Source organism: Dreissena polymorpha, chromosome 1, assembly GCF_020536995.1.
Source record: "Dreissena polymorpha isolate Duluth1 chromosome 1, UMN_Dpol_1.0, whole genome shotgun sequence".
Taxonomy (NCBI): Eukaryota; Metazoa; Mollusca; class Bivalvia; order Myida; family Dreissenidae; genus Dreissena; species Dreissena polymorpha.
The window spans coordinates 149610191-149631084 of record NC_068355.1 but is presented as its reverse complement, the minus strand read 5'-3'; the positions used below and the strand labels follow the sequence as shown (position 1 = coordinate 149631084).

The following is a 20894-nucleotide window of genomic DNA, read 5'->3' as shown; positions in this document are numbered from 1 at the left end:
TCAAGGTGTGCAAGTGTTATTGAGTACAACTGTTAGTCCAAAACTATATAAATTCCCAAAGCACATTTTAATTTGACAACATACAGTATGCTTATTTCTCATAGATATATTTATAGATGTTCAGACACTACTGAGAATTAAGAAATACATTACTGAAATACTTATTTGTCAAATGATTGACAAAGAAAAACTCAATCGCATTTGTTTGTTTTTACCATTTCATAATGGATCTTTTATAAACGTTTTTATAATTTGTGTCGTTAGGTTTTTTTCCAGGGCGTAAATGTGTATGGGTTGATTTAAATAAAGGATAGATATCAAAAAAAATATTATAAAGCTGAATGAATCTTACTTGGTTAAATGACACTTTTGTAAGTGCTATGCATCACGAAAACAAACGGTTACAAGAATAGCGAGTTTTGTAATTGTTATAAAGAATGCTCTGTATTGTATGTTATCGTGTATATAAATCACTGTTACTCATGAGTTGACATAAGTAAAACGAAGCCAACTTAAATAATAACTACTTAGACGTTGCATTTTAGCGCGTTATCGTAACGTTAATTACTTTTGCACTAACTTGACGTCATTTCCGTTATAACGATGAAGCATCTACGGGTATATGTTGTAATATTTGGCTTTATTTCATACATATTTGTCCGTCGCTTTGGCAAAGACCGACACGAAGAACTTATTCAGTCCTTGGGTAGATATAAGCCTGATGAATGTCCTGCGGGCATTGCCTTATACCGGCTTGCGACGGAAACTACTTTATACAAAGTGCAGATCCAAGAGAAATTTCCCCACGATGTGAGTCCAGAAACGAAGTTCTTAAAGCATTGCTCGTATGAGGATTTTATGTCGAATGGTACGAATTTGTTAAAAGAATACCGTGAAGGGATGCAATCGGTGGATACTGCTTTAACGCACCTTCTTAGACAGTTCTGCTCCAGTAAGAGCGAAGAAGTTGTTCGGGATTCGAAGGAAGCGTTTGAAGAAAACAGCACTCTTGCATATTTGTTGGAGGTAGTGAAAGGGTGAGGAACCTACACAGGAGTTTCTCAATACATTCGTGTTTTTCACGACAAACTGTCGAACAAACATTAGGTATATGTTAATTCCCGTTTTTACGGAACATTCTAATGTAAATACCATTACCAACAAGACAACAACAACAAAAGTAATGGTTATAATGACTTTAATTGTTTAAGTTTTATTTTATTATTTTGTTATATGAGATCTGCACACTACCCATTTCTATTAGATTTATTTATCGAACATTCGTACTTTTTAAGAGATATCGTCAATATTTGTATCAGCCTGGTTATTTCCTCTTTACACTGCGCATACAGAATATATAACTTATAAGATCAATTGCGAGTATGTTGCAGCCCCGAAGCCCGCGGCCCACCGGACCTCGAGACCACGTCCTACTACACGATGACGCGGGGAATCTTCCCAGGAACGCTGTGGTGCGGCTTCGGAAACATAGCCGAGGACACTTACGGAAAGTTGGGTAAGTTCAATATAGTCTTGCTAATAAGTATTGATCATGTTCAGTATAAGTTGAAGTTTCTACCATAAATGATACCGATGACGACGACGAGGATGAGGACGGGAAGAGGAGGATTTCTTTAATTTCTAAAGAGAAGGGAGAGCAGTTTTTGGGAAGACAAATTATCTAATAAAAGCAAGTTATCTTCCTGAAATATTTTTTCTTATTTGCTGATACATGCATAGAATGATCCTTAAGTTTGCCAATTTTGTCACATTCATTTACCATTACATGTTTTACAGGAGAACATTCCGAGACTGACGACTGTTGCAGACGACATGATTTATGCAAGCCGATAATTAAAGCTTTCCAGGAACGTTATTTTTATTCCAATCCAAGCGTCTTTCCCATCAGCCACTGCGGGTGTGACGTCATGTTCTACGACTGTCTTCTGAAAGCGGACTCATCGACTTCCAAAATGATTGGACGAATTTTCTTCAATCATGTCAAAATGAAGTGTTTTGATTACGATGTAAGAGATGTATGTGTGTCCACTGTATTCGGGCTTTGTACGGAAAAGAAGCAGAAGTGTGTAGCTGTTCTTAAGAGTAATAAAATATTCCCAACTTAGTGCGTTTAATTGTTATAGATAAAAAGAGCGGCATCGTTTCAGTAATTTCTGGATTATAAATCTATTTAAATGTCAATAAATTAGTTTAATACTGTTATGTGTTTAAATTTCCTTTGAACAGTCTTTTTGCGTAGCACTTAGCCATTCGCGGCAATTGGAAAGATGTACATGTATATTATTACTAATTTCGTTTTCGTAAATATGTATAATATATTAATTGAATCATAAAGAAATATATTGGCACTGATAACTAGTTTTGTATCACACAAACTAGGTGTCATTAGCAAAATAATGTGACCTTCAAAAATATTACAGAAACGTCCCTTTTTATACCGAACTAATCATATTGAATTGACAAATTAAAGATAACGTTGAACCATTCAAGATGTTTTGGTAAAGTATCGAGCGATTTAATTCATCGATGCCTTTAAAAAAACATCGTCCTATAGCTACACGCTGGGTATGCGGATACTTTGATAACAGATGGCACTTCGATACCAGATAACAACAAAAGCCACGCGCAAGAGGTAAGTTCATCAGGGTTTTTTTAAAGTTATATCATAAAGATTTTTTTTTTTAGACAAGGCGCATGGTCGAGTTTATAAATGGTGTATCCTTTTCTATTGCAAAGAAAAACATCACGGAAGAATGGTAGATTTTTCCCCCAAAAATAGAAAATTCGGTCGGAAAACAGCATAAACTGGATAAACAGTAAACATTTCAACAAAATAAAACAACTTAGAAATATTGCAAGAAATTGTTTGATATTCCAGCATATAGAGTAATCACTGTGCTTCAAATAATGAAATTTTGATAGTATTCAATGAAATATAAACGAAGATAGAGCATGTTTTAATAGGTGGTATTCATGAAGTTGTGGATACTTTGATTCCCGATATAGGGCACTTCGGATAACAGAGACTTTCAACAAATTGGGCACTCTGATAAACGAGTTTTATCTTTTACTTGAAATGCATTTATGTATATTATGGCTATTCTTACCAAACATTGTGAAGTACGAATCACTTTGAATTGTCAAGCCCGACACATTGAGAATCTATGCATAACGTAATTACATACACATGTAAAATATTACCAATGGCATTGTTCGTATTCAAAAATCTTATAACTATTAATTTATATAATTAATATTATAAGTGCAAATTTAAAATAAGATTCACATGCTTATTTCTGAAGTAATATATTTCAAGTGACGACCGAAAATAATTGTCTAAATAATAAACTTGTTTTTAAGTGGTAAATTGAGATTAAGAGAATTGAAAATACAACGGAACACGTGTAAAATTGAACTTATAGCAGATAAGGGGAGCAGGGGGTCTTAAAGCGGCCAATACACCTCATAAAATCCTTTGTCATTGGCGCTCATTAGAATCGCATCATGAAGACAATACTAATGCGTAGCCACAAAATTTAAAAGAGATTGGAAAACTCCCTTTATATTGAGCTTTACATTTCCCTTTCCCTTTTATTATTATATTCCAAAGGGATAAGAACATGTTTCGGTAATTCGTTTTTAATTTACGTCAGTACATACATTTTTATGTATTGCCTGCAAGCTATAGCAGTATTCCACAGCGAATTCTGCATTTCTGATTCACTAAATAGAGTGTCTTATATCTGGTAAAAAGTGTCGAGTTATCTGGAATCGAAGTGCCGTTGTCTTTGAGATGATCGGTAAAAGAGGTGTCCATGAAATTTTGGCATCCGACTCTTTAAACATTTGAATTTCCTCAAATACGTGATTCAACTAAAATTTAACATGTTGTAACATGAATGGACATTTTGATCTTTTATTTCGATTAGTTGCCACGTTCTTGATTTATTTTCAAGTATTTTTATTTTGTTGAAATACGTACTGATCATCGAATTCATGACGATTATCGATAAAATTGTATCTCTTTTTCATAATCCACTGTTTTTTTTTCACGACTTTCTTGCTCCGTAATACGAAGTACTATACCATTAATCGACCAAACAATGTTACGTGTCTGAAAACCAAATGAACAGAACATAAATGCAAAAAAGCCGAAGAACTGTACTCTCGTGCGTGGCTTTTGTTGTTATCTGGTATCGAAGTGCCATATGTTATCAAAGTATCCGCATACCCGGCGTGTGCTAATGCTACATAGATCTTGCGATTTGCCTGACGATCACCCATCTCATTGAAAACTGAAGAGTAGCGTTATTAAGGTATAAATACCTCGTCTGATAGGTCACGTTCACATGACCCTCCGAACAATTCAAGTGTGTGTCCTGCTTTGACTCATGAAATTGCATTTTGGCATAGCCAAGTTTTGCGAAAGTACTCGGGCATTAATCATAAACAGTACATTTGAGGTGGATAATTATAGGGGAGCAGCGGCGTCTGGAATATAAATATTTATTGAGCTGTGGGATGTATACAACACTGCATTGCCTTTTTGTACATTGTTTTATTATTCTTTTATACCAAAATTTTGAAGGCAATTAAAGTATGATGGGCTCCGTTTATCTTAACGCTACCTCTAAAATTAAGTAGTCAGATCCAGTTTGCGGATGAAATGCCGATGACTTTAATTAGAGTGGTGTCGTTAACGGATCTTTAATGGCAACTGCACATTTAAGGGCAGTTAACTTCAAATTCATTATGTTTGAGTATATTATTGTAATCGCAATTTTAATACATACGAGTGTTTGAATGTAATTTTTTAGTTGTTCGCTTGCGAACAACTAAGGTTAGTATACGTTGCAAGTCGGTCTGCTCTTAACTACGCTAAGAACGATAACCAGCTGAGGCTATTAATAGATGCGGGAAAATAACACTATTGCTGATAAACAAGTATAGTGGGATGTTTTATAACCTCGTTTATAGGTTCATGCTACATGTACTACAGCGGAGTTAAATTTGATATTTCTGGGAAACGTTTTTGTGTTCTCAATAAATAGCGGCGATCTTTTGTATTTACGGGTGTTAACAACGCAATAGTAGAAGGTTAAGCTTGTTTATATTCACAGTTCTCAATTTATAAAACGTTGAACATGAGTTCACCAATTACTACCGGATTACTATAGACAACCAAAAAAAAAATGCTTTATAATCGCTAAAACCGAATAAAAAAAACAACAACTAAATATAACAAGAAATATCTTTTAAAAAGGAAGTCGGCGTAAATGCTGACTTTGAAAAAAAGTTTGCAATTTACGTTTCTAAATAATTAAATTGAAAACAAAAGTTTAACTTTTATATATTTTTTTACTTGTAAGTCGCATATTCACCGCATAAAATGTGTGTTATCATTGTCAAACCACACATTCGTGTAAGTAAATAAAAGTATACTACGGGAGTGCACATCATATGTGTCCGCAGATGCCTTATTATGAGTATATTTCTTCACCATCGAAACACATCGTTTGTTATTATTTGATTTTTACCCAATTTTCTTTCGACACATTTAAATAGCCGCGTCATGCGAAAATGGGTCTTATGCGTTTCGGCCAGCGTATCTTAAGCCAAACATGTGCATTTGCGCAGTCTGGTCAGAGGCGATGCTGTTCGCTATAAAATCACTCAATGTGTTATTGTCTCATTATGTATCTCCTGACCAGAATGACAGATGTGCAGGCTGAGTGGGCTATATATAATATATATATATATATATATATATATATATATATATATATATATTATATATATATATATATATATATATATATATATATATATATATATATATATATATATATGATGGGCGCATATGGAATAAGACCTATTTTCGCATGACGAGGGTCATTAAATATCTCATTGCGAATTGTAAATTGCACATTTTAGCACAATGCTTTTCGCTACAAAAAAGAATTCAAAATAGAAAACTTTTAAATAATGGCAGCCTATCCAGACGTTCAGGAACGATTTCCAGACGCGCTGACCGAGTACGGCAAGCATTTGTGGTTGGATAATTAAACGATTTTCATCTTATCGGGCCTCTATACTATTTCGGTAATGTTTGTTTTCTCAAAGCAAACAGTGTTTATCGATTGTCAATTATATATTCCCCGGACGATTTAGTGAACTAATACTGACCCTGAAATTCTGCGAGATTGTTTTTTTAACGCGTAATTGTAATTGGCCACCAATTGCGTCGTTTTAACATACAGACAGTAGACCGGAATTCCTTACACTGAACAGTGCTACATCCTTTGCGCTGAGCACAGACACAGTGATGTAGCCAAAGTTCAGAGGCTTTATGTCGAATCAGCCTATGAAATATTCGAAAATATTCATGCGTGTCTGCTGGCGTTATGTAACAGTCATTTAAGGTGAAAACTGGGTAAAACAGGTACGCCGAAAAAGCGCATTAGTGCATCTTTACCTATGTTTAGGTCAGAGTTGTTGACACCGTATGAACTGCAAGGGTAACAATATATAATGCATAAACAACACAGTATATGTCAACAGGGCTGTCTTTATGACTACCTAATTCGTGAGCAAAAAGTATTGCTCGCAGATTATTCTTTTATGTATTTGCATCAAATATCTAATGGTATATTTTGAATGTGTACGTATAATGGTGTCAAAAATCAAAAGTTTTGTATAGGGAATTTCCATTATGAAATTATATTCTTAGTGAGGTATTCCATATTCCAACTCATTTAATATGATGGTGATTGCAAATTGTCTTTATATTCAGTTCGTATTACCATTGTCATCATGCTTTCTATAGAACGTCAAAAAAGGGCCATGCTGTTGTTATTTTGTCTAAGTTATCTCTATAAAATAAATAGGATGATAAAAAGTGCACACAAATCTCAACCCGTGCGTTATGACACCCTCTTTATAAATTTGAATGGCATGTGTTCTTTCAAACTTTCGATAAATTTTGAAAAATGAGTTGCGACTTAAATTATGCAATAGCGAACAGCTTGAGGGCCTTCAGCGCTTTGATTAAAAGTGTGCCCATCCTCATAGTGCAGTTTATTTCAGGGCTCGATGTTTATATGTTTTAATACATGAATTAAAGTGTCAGGGATAACGGCACGTAGGCCATTCCCTAAAATATTGTACATTTTACAATAAAGCATGCATACATTACATTCAAACAAGCGAACTATCGATCTATAACTGATTCATTAAACAAACTATTAAATACTGTAACGTTTATAGACAAAAATATATAAAAAGATTTTATTATACAAAGTATGTTACGTTTTTCATACATTATTTGGACGATATGCCAAGTACAAACGCTAAAAACGCCGTTCAATTATAACGACGGAAATATGACAATTAATTACTTTATTAAGAAAATGCATCGGCGCGTCACATCAAAACACAACAAACTAATCATAATCAAGAGACACCGTAAATAACGCTTGTTATGGAATATTTACGCCCTGTGACTATGGTGTCTAAAAATAGAATCGCACACTTGGCCTAGCAAAGCGATGTTTACGTGCAGATTTCCGATATCCTAACGTTTCATCAGAGTAAACATGTTTTTGCCCTATATGCGATTTATGCATGTGTAAAATGTAACAAAAACGAAAGACCTACGTTTTAATTAGAATTGTGAGGACATGAACGGATTAACTGCGTTGTTTATAAATTAAATAGTTAAACAGGCATTTGAAGTAAAACTAAAATTAAAGTAGAAAGGGTTTAAAGAAACTCGACTTTATTCAGTGTATGAGTTCGTGCTTATTGAACAATGTGGGGTAGTAGTGCAAGAGTTTCTCGATGGATCGACAGGATGCTGAGTCCCCGGGGACTTTCCCCCTGGGTCAGACCTGCGGAGTTCCAGAGTAACGTGTATATCCCCTGGTCGTGGGTCGCAGTCAAAGTGCGTATCCCCTGGTCGCGGGTCGCAGTCAACAGATGCTATGCTACTGCGACCACAGCTGATCCTCAAAAGAAACCAGGTTAGTTATACCTGTCTTGCTATCGCAAAGTATAATTAAAGTATTTTTGCATATGCCTATATTATGCTATATGTATACGTAATTTCGAGCAAATAAAATTCATGGAAAAAAGTAACCTCCATATATGTTACTTGCACATATTCGACATAATTTATGTATTAAAAGTAATATTAAGTGATTCAAATTATTAAAATTCACACTTATATAAAATGTTAGTTCTCGGATTACATGTTACTTTTTCATGTTTCTGTGTGTTTCAGACATGTTTTGCTACCAATGCGAACAAACGAAAGCCCGTAAGGGGTGTGTCAAGGTGGGTGTGTGCGGCAAGTCCCCCCAGGTGGCGGCTCTACAGGACCTCCTCGTGTACGCGCTCTCGGGCCTCGCCATGCATGCGACACGGGCGCACGCGTTGGGAGTGTGGAACTCGGACGAGTGTGATAAGTTCTTCCAGAGCGCCCTCTTCAGGTAACAGCCTAAGCGGAAGTCGTCTCTACGACTACCGGAAGTTTGCGACGTACAACTTTATTGTTCTGAGTTTTTGACCGCTGTGTCAAAATAGATAGCTATTCCAGTATCTCAATATTGATTTGCTGGATAAATTAAAGCACGTGTGTAAATTGTTAAGCTGATTGCAAAATTCCATATCCTCTTGTAATAAAAACTTTCGAAAATAGCATTTAAAGAATGAATGCATTTATTTCCACCTGTATTTTGTTTGTTAACGTTGGTAATTACAAGATTGAAACAAACAATAACTATATAATTCGTTTCAATGTTCGAATTCACCAAAAAAAAACTTATACTCATGTTCAAGTACCCTGACGAACGTAAACTTTGACCCGGAACGCTTTCCGGCGTACATCTTTCGGGCGGTCCAGTTCCGAGAAGAAATCCGCGCCGCATTACTAGAAGACTCGATGCGCACCAAGCGGCCATTTGACGAGAAACTGCACCACGGACCGGCAGTGTGGACGCCGAAGAAAGGTTTCAAGGACATCGACTTTCTTGAGAGTGAAGGTAAGCCTGGTGGTTTTGGATACCAATTGGGATGTTGATGTTAAGGATGTTGTTGTATCCTATAGACTTCTGAGTTCAACTCGGCTTGTGGACTGAACGGGGATGTCGGTTTGTTTGATGCTTTTCGGTGTGTATATATGTTTTTCAGATGCTAAAAAAGATGCGGCTTCGAATTTGCTCGTGGGCTCGTATACATGATTTGTGTGTTACTATTTCAGTTTTTGATTCTAATGGAGCTGTGGGTTTAAATAGAGTTGTAGGTTCTGGAACTCCTCCAGATGTTTAAAACGAGATTGAATTCTATATGAATTCGTTGAGTCATTCATTTTCACTTAAATAACTGAATCTACTTATTACTTATTCCTTTTGCGAATTTTCGGCTTTGGTTTTGTACGTTTCGGTACGTAACATCGTATCATGGTCCTCTACATAATACAACTCCCATGGTAAAATAAACGTGAGAATTTCAAAATAACTTTAAATAAAGTCTCCTCTGAAACGCAATGCCCAGTGACAGTAGACGACCCCTATCACAATTGGGGTTACTATGTCAAAGGTCAAGGTCACTTTCACAATGAGTGTGAAAATCGTTTCCGATCAAGTACTCATAAACGAATTACCGATTTGCTTGATACTTCACATGTTCATTGGCATTGGGCAGTATATGACCCCTATTGAAATTGGGGTCATTAGTTCAACGGTCAAGGTCACTGTGACATTAAGTGTAAAATTGGTTTCCGTTCGATGTGATATCAAAGGCAATTCCCTGTTTTTTTTTCTTGGAGTTGGAGAGGGGCATCTGTTTCAAACCGCGGAGCAAATTGACTATGAATAAACAAAAATGAGTAAAAAAGAAAGACGTACTTTTCGTGAATGTCGTGTTATTTTTGCAGAGTTATGTTCCCTGAACTTGCGGATACTTAATTGTGCATGTGTACGTTATGTCGCAAATGTTTCTCTCAGTTTTCTGCGAATTAACGTGACACTTTCTGTACTAATTTATTGTTTTTATATGTTTAAAGTTAAATACGTAATCATCGTTTATGTCGCGATATTCTTTGGGAATTATGTGCACGTTGGCAAGTTTTATTCTGACATACTTGCACATGCGTACTTTGTGTCGTAAAATCTCAATTTTCTAAAAACAACATGAGACTTTACGGATATGTTGTTTATACAGTGTTTTTTTCATCATTTTGGTAATGGGGCCGGATCCCTTTGGATTGGGAAAAATCGCGGCGTTTTGACCTAAATTTGGAAATAAGCGTTGTTGTTGTTTTTTTTGCGAAAAATTGCTTCAGAAATGAGCATAAGTTTTTAAAAGGGACCTGTTCACAGATTTTTGCCTGTATTGACGTTTGTCATGAAATGTTTTATATTGATAAATGTAAAACATTTGATCTAAAAACCTCCAGTAAAAAAGAGAAAAAAATGAAATAAAGAAACAAAAGTAACCCTAAACTGGACACGAACCACTGACCCCTGGAGTAAAAGTCTATCGCTAAGACCACTCGGCCATCTGTGCTTACACAATGTATAGAGTACTTTATACTTTATGTAAGTAATCCTCAAAGTATCACAAAATATAACGACAACAACAGAACTCTCCAAATTATTAAATCGTTTCGCGTTGCAACGGTTTATATAAAAAAAATCGTCAAAAGATGCATATAATGGATAGTTTATAGCATGGTCAATGTTCAGTATGTATTACCGTTTCCTCACAAATATTAAAACTACAGCGAACATTAGCGAATCTGAAACAATTTTGTTTTAATTTTGTCGATTTTCCCAAACGTGAAAAGTCCACTTTAAATATTAAATTTAATAAAGTATTACTTGTAGAGCTGGGTGGGAGATTAACTAAATGTTGATCTAAAAACAAATATTTTTTATAACCTTAAATTGTGAATATTTATGTCCCAATTGGAATTTTTATACTTTTTTTCAATTGGGAATGGGGCCGGATACCGGCTCCGATTTTGAACACACAAAATAACACTGTTCTACTATGTAAACGTGCAAGACGTTATGTCCGTGTATGCCACTATTTGTTGCAAAGTAAAGAGTCTTTAACTTAGGCAATTATTTCAAGAAATCAGCCTGAAAGCTTGTGACTTTGTGTTTGATGAATGTGAAGCAGCGAGCTACACAAGTGTGCGATTTATGTCACTTCTACTTAAGTTTTCCATCTCCTTGAAATGAGCATTTACGGGTGTATTTGGCATCTTCAATTACTATTCTATTTGTTACCGTTTTTGTGATTTTTTTTCGGCCGTTTTCTAGTGGATTGTAAACAGTCTTAGCCCAATGTTTTACAATGTTTACGTTACGCAGGTCGTGCTGTGGGAGTGCTTGAGGACCAGGCGGTGTTCGGACCAGACGTGAACGGGGTCCGCTACCTTACCATTTATGGCATAAAGGGACTGGCTGCGTACGCATCGCACGCCGCGGCACTCGGAGAGGTCGATCCTTGGGTCCCGAAATTCATGTACCAGGTCTGCTGTTCAACCGGTAAAATGGTTGCTTTGTTTTGTCGAAAGAGGTTGAAGTACAATTGAGACCCACTGGATTCCGTCCCCTGGGAATAATCAGTTCATGTCTTTGAATGGATTGGGCAGAATCGTTCCATTAGTAGAAAATGAAAATTATCTTAGCTCAGGACCGAAACTTTTCTTAAGTGCATAATGTCATTTCGACCTTAACTGTATTGGAGCTTTAACAATGAAGTCGCATGTTTACTATAATGTAGCATGTTAATAATAACCGTATTAGAGTGTGTTCCTATCATAGTTAATAATTGCATACTTGATGCCAATCGCTTCTGAGTACTTGATTTATTCATGATGTTAATAATTTATCATTAAATTCGAATACCGATACTCTATTGACACTCACACGCAAGCCATAAGCATGTGAGGTTACTGCAATCGTGAATGTGTGCCCAATATTATACATGTATTACCGGTACAGTTCGTTCTGTGTGCATTGAAGCGCTAGGTTGAATAGGTTTATATCCGTTAATGTGTGCGTATATAGCGTTCAACTAAACGATAAATATGGTCGTGTTTTGAATGAATTTGACTGTTAAACACGTTTCGTATAAATGCAACTTATTTTAGCAAGAAGCATACTTTACCTTGACAATATTTGAGCCTTGTTCTGAGAAAACTGGGCATAATGCATGTGTGTAAAGCGCTTTTATGACATTGTTCGTTTAAATGAAGTCTCTTCTTAGCAAAAATCCAATTTAGACGGAAAGTGTCGTACCTAATTAGCCTGTGCGGACTGCACTGGTTAATCTGGGACGACACTTTACGCACATGCATTATGCCCAGTTTTCTCAGAACGCGGCTCATTTTATTGAACTAGGCTGAGGGAAACCCGAACTTAATTCGTGTATGTCATGTATCGCAACATGCTAATTTGATATGAAAATGGACGCATATGCATGAAGTCAGGTTTTTACTATATCACGGCTCAAGTATTGCTAGTAACCACACTGCATGAACGTTTCAAACAAACAATTAATCGTAATAGTAACTTGCGAAGATATTTACCTATACGTGAATTAACAACATGCTTTGTTTATCCCTCAAGCCCGTGTATATACAAAGGTAATCGAATTCATACTTAAATGGATGTCATTTGTGGCTGAGATGTATTGACTACCGTGATTTTGTGTAAGTGAATGCGCCGGTATGTCGATTGTTACTGCACATTGATTTGATAATTATATGAGCCGCGCTACAGGAAAATCGGGCTAAATGCATGTGCGTTAGGTGTCGTCCAAGATTAGCCTGTGCGGACTCCACTAGCTAATCAGGGACGAAACTCTCTGCCTAGAATGCGTTTTCCTTAGAAGCAAAACAATTTCGCCCCGATACTTTACGCGCATGCATTAAGACCTGTTTTCCTAGAGCTAGGATTATTTGCAGTTAATTTGTCTTTATGTGTGTGTGACTTGATTAGTTATGCTTGTTTACAATCCGTGAGCGCTGTTTTCTCCAGCAATGAATTGATTGTCATTGTATAAATGATGACTTCTTGCACAAAATAGTTAAAATGATTTTTATCATCAAAGGCAAATTGTTAAATCCAAAAATGTGTAACACCCCGTTGTGAGATAAGTTGTAAATTCACTACGAGTTCTGCAAAAACGTTTTTGGCCATGATCATATTTATTATATAATGAAGTGTATTATGCATTTCCCCCCAAATCGTCTTTTCACCTTTTCTAGTTATACATCTTATTATATTCATGTGCAGTTCATATTTCCCAATTTATAGAAGCTCTACATCTTTTATAGTATTTTGTGAAAGTTGGGCCAAAAATCAACCCCTTCCCTAGGTTAAAAAATATGACTGCCTAACATTCTAAATTTATTAAAACACTAAAAAATCCTCAACATTTTGTTCATCTCGCATCCAACACTGTACGTAGAACCTTACTAAATATCATATTGAAAACGCTGTTTTTCTTTAAGGGACCTTTTCACAGATTATGGCATTGATTTAAGATTGTCATTAAATGCTTAAAATGAATAAATGTTAACATAGGAATAGCTCCAGTAACAAAAAAAAGAAAATAATAAAGCAAAAAAAAAAATAGTCAACTGGGCTCGAACCACTGACCCAGGAGTAAAAGTCTAACACTTAAATCACTCGGCCATTCTCTCTCACTTAGAAAAAGGTGTATTTTCTACTTCATATAGGCAAACCTCGTAATGTCACAAATATAACGATAACAACAGAACTCTCCAAACAATTAAATTGTTTTGCGTTTGAAACGCTTTCTAATGTTCAGAATTGTATAGCGGCAAAAGAGTAATATAATTGATATCCTATGAATGTAGAATATGAATTATATTAATTATATATATTTATAATATAATATATAATTAATCTTTTAGTATTACTGTTTCGTCGCAATTATCATAACAATAAAAACACTTTGCAAATCTGAAACATATTTTTTCAATTTTGTCAATTTACTAAAACGTGAAAAGGTCCCTTCAATGTATTAGTGTTTTTTTTTAAAACACGTCAATTTCCAAATGTTATTTAAACGATGTGCTTCAATCCAAACGGTGGCGGTCCCATTCCCAAAATGGTGAAGAAAAACACGGTCTTTACCCAATTCCTAATATAACAATGAAATGGGGGAAACAAGTCGCATGAAATTGTATTATTTGGTTTGGCCTTCAGCGCTACATCCCGTTTTGCGTAGTGTTATATGGAGTTCCATAATGTTACTAGTTGGTCGCTCTTTTGACCACACACACACGCACGCACGCACGCACACCCCCCCCCCCCCACACACACACACACTAATGTACCGTGCTTGACTCTCAGGCGTTCGACTTCCTTGTGAGTGCCGATCCGGACGAGCAGCATGATCTTGGCGCCAACCTCAAACTGGCGCTCAAGGTCGGCGAGACGAATCTCAGGGTGATGGAGCTGCTTGATAAGGGGCACCGCCGGATGTTTGGCGTACCGGAACCGGCTGAGATCAGCACCAAGCCCGTGCCCGGAAAAGTATTTTTCTCCAACCTTTAATACAACACGCATCCATCCATAGCTACAAATACATATGTATTGCTGTTTAAAAAACATTAATAAACACTTGTGAAATACATAGTACTGATAACTGCCATCCAACATGGAAGATTTTATTGGATGGTCCAAAAGTAAAACATTTCATTTCCTTACGATATCTAGAGAGAGGGGGGGGGGGGGGGTAATCGTTAAAAAAATTTGGTCGTACATGATTAACAAACATATTTTCCACCTCTTTTAGTGTATCATGATTTCCGGACACGACATGATGGACTTGTACCAGCTGCTTCCGATGGCGGCGACCGCCGGAATCAACGTGTACACGCATGGAGAGATGCTACCCGCACACGGATACCCGGGCCTACGCAAGTTCAAAGTAGAAACTTTGGTCGCTTGACGTTTACATGGAATTTGGAAACTTCCTTTATTGTTTACTACGTCATTTATTTCTTTTGAATACAATTATTTGAAAATCTTTTACAGAACATCAATCTATGTTGCTTTTTTCCATGGGTAGAGTATGCTGTTAAAATGTCTGTTTAATTGTTTTGTAGTTAAGAACCAACAACTGAGGGCATATTTCAGACAGAAGTGTGTATCATTTGCGTGTAATAACTTCGTTAACGTACATAATTGCATTAAATCGCAGAGTCTTGTCGGTCATTTCGGAGGCGCCTGGCAGAACCAGAAGATGGACTTCGCGCTGTTTCCGGGCCCGGTGCTCGCTTCGACGAACTGCGTGGTGGAGCCGCTGCGGTCGTACCGAGACCGCCTATACACGCTCAACGACACCGGCATCAACGGCGTGAAACACCTCGATCTGCACGACTCCGATCAGATGAAGCGCCTGATAGAGGTCAATATATAGCACAGTGTAGAGGTTAACCACATACAATTATTACTCAATCATCACAAAATCTGCACACACATGTTCCTACATGATGAGAGTGGCCTAGTGCCTTTGGGTACTCTTTTGATATACTTTGACTTAATTACCTTGTGTTTGACCGCCATGACCTAGTTCCATACTCGAGATATAATTGGGACTAATAATCTGATCAAGTTTCTTGAAGCTTGGGCATGATTTGTCACTCATTGGGCACTTCATGCTCAAAAGCTTTTCCTTTTGTTTGACCAAGTGACTGAGACCCATGTTCACTAATTCATTATTACTTAGACTAACGATTTGACGTTGAACCCAAAAGGTGGTCACAGAAAAGTAATCTCTTTATCGTGCGTTCATGTATACCTAGCATCTCTTTATCGTGTGTTCATGTATACCTAGCATCTCTTTATCGTGCGTTCATGTATACCTAGCATCTCTTTATCGTGCGTTCATGTATACCTAGCATCTCTTTATCGTGCGTTCATGTATACCTAGCAATGTCTTAAACAAACATGTCATGATGTTCGCAGTTGTGAACCCAATTTATACAATTTTACTAAAACGTTCGACCGCTAATATAGATATATGCAAATATCCGGATACGAATTCTGGCATCCAGTAAAATCGCTATGTGGAAAATGCGCTACTTTGCCGCTATATAACTTGCGCACTTTCCACATAATATAATACGCATTTATATCAAGGTTTTTACTCTACCAAACTTGGTAGACAACTACTATAACATGTCTTTACTCACCACTTTTATGAAGCCATGTTTGACCCAATGGGCATAATTGGAACAAACATGACAGGGGCCCTAGGTTTTGTAACCTAAGTCCCGAGGATACACAATACAGCTCTAGATGCAAGATGTTTTCACAAATATTTACTAAACTTTGTGATAACTATTGTCCAGTGATATATTGGATGAGTTTGAAAGTGTGTCATATTTAGTAAAAAAGAGGTCATTTTAGCAAATTTCTGAGACACTTGCGAACACTCTACTAGTCACTTTTTTCAAAATCCTCCTGAAACATGCTCAGAACATTTATGATAATGATTTCTCCTATGATTAATATATGGTTCATGTACATCGAAAAAACATAGCCCCTATAAGGCATTCCTTTTAACACTAAAGAAGTCACGTTCTTGACCAACTCATTGCTTAAAAATGTGTATTGTCGTGAGTTCTGGGCTTAATTGGAAAATTATTGCTGTGAGTTAAATAAATTGACTGCAGGGTGATAGGGCAAGTTTCCTTTTAACTTAATAAATCGATTGTGAAACCTTGTCGAAATTAACTGCTTACAATGAGAAACATTACGTTCATTGGGCCTCATTAAGCGCCGACCTTTGTTAATGTGATTTGCCATTTATGGAACAGCATTGTGTCGAAATATTGTTGTTGGTGTAAAGTAAAAATAAGTCAGTTTATGATCACAAGGCTATGTAAACAAACGACATGTCACTCACTCGTGTTTCTATCAGTTCCCTACTGTTCTCACGTGTGTTTTAGCATGCGAAGTCATGTGATGGCTTTGACGAAGCATTGATCAGCAAGTTTGATCCCAAGACGTTAACGGTCGGATTTGGAAGGGAGGCCATAACGCAACACGCAGCTACGGTACTGTGTTGTTGTTCAGTTACATATAAGGAAATATAAGCAGCGGATGTCTCAGAATACATTATGATAAAGATGATGTGCTTCAAAAGAAGTTATAATATAATCGAAATGTGTAGTTAAATTATTTTATAATTTTTAAACTTAAATGAGACGCTAGGATGACCGCATATGGAATTAGAGCCATTTCCGCATGACGTGAATCGTATAGCTGTTGTAAAAGTATCGCAATATACAGGCATAGTTAACTTGCGCAGTTAGGAAACAGAAACTTCATTTACGCCTATCAATATCAAAGCTTGTTAGCTGTTAAATCACATGTGTAAGTTTATTTAATGCTTGCTATTGAATGTGTAACTCTTTAGTAAGGAAGAGAACAATTATATATTCGTGAGAGTGTCTATTCCGCACAATAGTAACATGTTTGCATACAGGTGCTGAACGCCGTTGCTAAAGGAGAGCTGCAGCGCGTGTTTGTAATCGGCGGCTGTGACGGCTCGGAGCACAAGCGCAACTACTTTACAAACCTGGCAAAATCACTTCCGGTCCAAACGCTCATCCTCACGATGGGCTGCGCTAAATACCGACTCAAGGATCTCAACTTCGGAAATCTCGGAAACACCGGGATACCGCGCGTTCTCGACATGGGGCAGTGTAACGATAGCTACGGAGCGATCATGGTCGCCAAGGCGCTCGCAGCTGCGCTCAACACGGACATTAACAGCCTGCCGCTGTCCATATCGCTCTCCTGGTTCGAGCAGAAGGCCGTCGCCGTCCTGCTGTCCTTGCTCAGTCTAGGCGTTAAGAACATCCGGATTGGGCCGGTACTACCGGCGTTCCTTACCCCAAATGTCCTGCAAGCCCTAAAGGACCAGTACGGACTCGAACCCGTGGACATCCGCCACCCCGAGGATGACATGCACCATATGATGGACGAGCATAAGTGAACATTTTCAAGTCGTACGACTACGACGGTCGAACTTAGTCTGACCAAACTTAACACATTATCCACATGTATGCGAATGTTTGTTTATCAAAGGTTTTACATGTATTTTAATTTGTTCCACGTTGAAGACTTAAGATGCACATTTAGCTTTATATAAGAATGTTTGTAGCGATATGACCTGGCATTTACGACACTGCTTTAATGCAGTTTGAGATGCACTCAGTTTTGTTGTATACATCAATCTTGTCTACTTTTACCCGCTTTACTAATCATTTGTGTTGGCGTTTTATCAAGATTGAATATCGTAGCGATTGTTATTGTCAATTAAAACGTGAAGTAATTAAAAGGAATTTGTTAACAGAAGTTTCATAAGGCACAGATCGTGGTCATGGTTTACATATCAACCACAGTTATCGCAACGAGCACCGTCCTAGGTGATTGAAATCAAATGAATTTATTTCTAAATAAATGTGGTTGAAGATGTTCATAACATGAACAGATTTATTAACAAATCAATGACTATTTTTATGACGTGATGTTGCTTAAGCTTCACAAAGACTCCGATAGTTTACAATATGTATGGTACTTAAGTAAAAAATGTCAACAACATAGTTGTCACTGATAAAATCAATAACTTATTGCATGAACAAATCAATCTCGAAATGTTTCATATATGTTATTCGTTGCTTATTGTTTGTAATCACGTATTGCTTTGAACCGTTATTCTTGTTTTTTATAAAGCTGTATGTACATTAAATTTCTGATATATGCCTTCAAATGTTCCATGTAGTTCTCTTCAGTAGAATTGTGACTCCCCCTACATGTATTCGCTTAGACTCGGGAAGGAGTTGGCAATAGTCCCTTAAAGGGACCTTTTAATACATTTTGGCATATAATGAACTTTGTCATGTATTGCTTTAAATAAATAAATGTAAACATTGGAACTAAATAGCTACAGAAAATTTGTAACTGAAAACAACCTGAAACGGCGAAGTGTCGCCAAGTGGGTTGAAAGTAACATCGAGGAGTAATGCTCTTTTCATATTCAATTGAGCAATTAAAAGACTAATAATCCAAATGTTACTATTAAATATTGTTAAGTTGTGTGCGTAATATCTTAATTTGAAATAACCATTACTGGCTGTGTGTTATTTAGGTGTATGCATTAAACTAGTATATACTGCTTACCATATACATGAATTCATGTTAAGTGAATGTATATTTGGTGGTTTCCGTTATTATAGCAACCATTTAAAAACATTTATTTACACCTCAACTTTGTAAATAAAATGATTCAAAATGTCCCCATTACATATTGTTTTGTGATTAAAAACAATTTCGTTCAATTAGCCATTATCGTGTTTGTGGTTTAAGTGTATGTTTTAAACTAGTATATACTGCTTGCTATATATGTATTTCAGGTTTATATAACATGTATTTTAGTGGATAAAGTTACTATAGCAAACATGTTATAACGTTTATTTTCACATCAACTTTGTTAATATGTTGTTTTTGTTTTAGTGCAAGGGACGACTGTATCTTTGTTGACCGTTTGTTAAGATTTTTGTTTGAAACTTGACATGTTACTGCACATTAACAATGTCCTTTATAAGTGCAATACTGGACATTGTAGTTATTATGTTAAATATAAACAGTTGCTACAGAAAAATCCATATTTGTTGATATATTCCTGAGAGTATAATGACTGCGCTCAAAAATTGTCAACTGATAAATGTTAAGTTTCGAACACTCAATTAATACGTATTTGTCTCAGCAAAAATGGTAACCATTGATACGGAGGTTTAAGAATGTAAATTGCTATGCTAACAATTCACATTTGATTTTTGTATTGACAATTATATGTATTGTTCTTAATATTGCTTGTTGACATACTTAAATAATTGACGCATGTAGCATTAATATCTTATTATGTAAAAATGGGTATGTGTGAATGTGTTGCCTTGGCAACCATACCATTTATGTTGTACCGGTTTTAATACATGTTTTCAAAACTATACACATTAAATAATTATTTCATGTAATTTTTGTTAATAAATTCCATAGGGCCATTTTCAAACCTAAGTGAACCTAATCCTTAAAAGATACAAAAGTAATCCTAAACTGGGCTCGATCCACTGACCCTTGGAGAAAAGTATTCGTCTAAAACCCCTACGCCATCCGTCCTTGTATAATAACAAGAGATGTGTTCGTCAGAAACACAATGCCCCCTATTGCGCCGCTTTAAAATATTTTTTTTTTTTTTACCTTTGACCTTGACGGATGACCTTGACCTTGAACTTCCACCACTCAAAATGTGCAGCTTCATGAGAACGCCACTTTGAATTATTTTTTTTACCTTTGACCTTGAAGGATGACCTTGACCTTGAAGGATGACCTTGACCTTGAACTTCCACCACTCACAATGTGCAGCTTCATGAGAACGCCGCTTTGAAATTATTATATTTTTACCTTTGACACTGAAGGATGACATTGACCTTGAAGGATGACCTTTACCTTGAACTTCCACCACTCACAATGTGCAGCTTCATGAGAACGCCGCTTTGAGAAAAAAAATGTGTTGACCTTTGACCTTGAAGGATGACAGTGACCTTGAACTTCCACCACTCACAATGTACACCTTCGTGAGAACGCCACTTTGAAATTTTTTATTTATTTTTTGACCTTTGACCTCGAAGGATGACCTTGACCTTGAAGGATGACCTTGAACTTGCACCACTCACAATGTGAAGCTTCATGAGAACGCCGCTTTGAAAAAAAAATTGTTCACCTTTGACCTTGAAGGATGACCTTGACCTTGAA

The 20894-nt window shown here is 36.5% G+C and overlaps 2 protein-coding genes across 2 annotated transcripts; both read left to right on the top strand.

Moving 5' to 3' along the window:
- Window positions 1-585: 585 nt before the first annotated feature.
- Window positions 586-2220, top strand: LOC127855574 (uncharacterized). The gene is made up of 3 exons (XM_052391309.1): window positions 586-1037; window positions 1392-1516; window positions 1798-2220. Exons 1-3 carry the CDS (start codon window positions 604-606, stop codon window positions 2124-2126), a joined length of 888 nt encoding a protein of 295 aa, XP_052247269.1. The 5' UTR covers window positions 586-603; the 3' UTR covers window positions 2127-2220.
- A 5359-nt stretch (window positions 2221-7579) lies between these two features.
- On the top strand, window positions 7580-20116 carry LOC127855396 (hydroxylamine reductase-like). The gene is made up of 9 exons (XM_052390923.1): window positions 7580-8042; window positions 8303-8510; window positions 8860-9062; window positions 11400-11560; window positions 14418-14600; window positions 14863-14997; window positions 15271-15477; window positions 17024-17131; window positions 17563-20116. Exons 1-9 carry the CDS (start codon window positions 7832-7834, stop codon window positions 18073-18075), a joined length of 1929 nt encoding a protein of 642 aa, XP_052246883.1. The 5' UTR covers window positions 7580-7831; the 3' UTR covers window positions 18076-20116.
- Window positions 20117-20894: the final 778 nt, after the last annotated feature.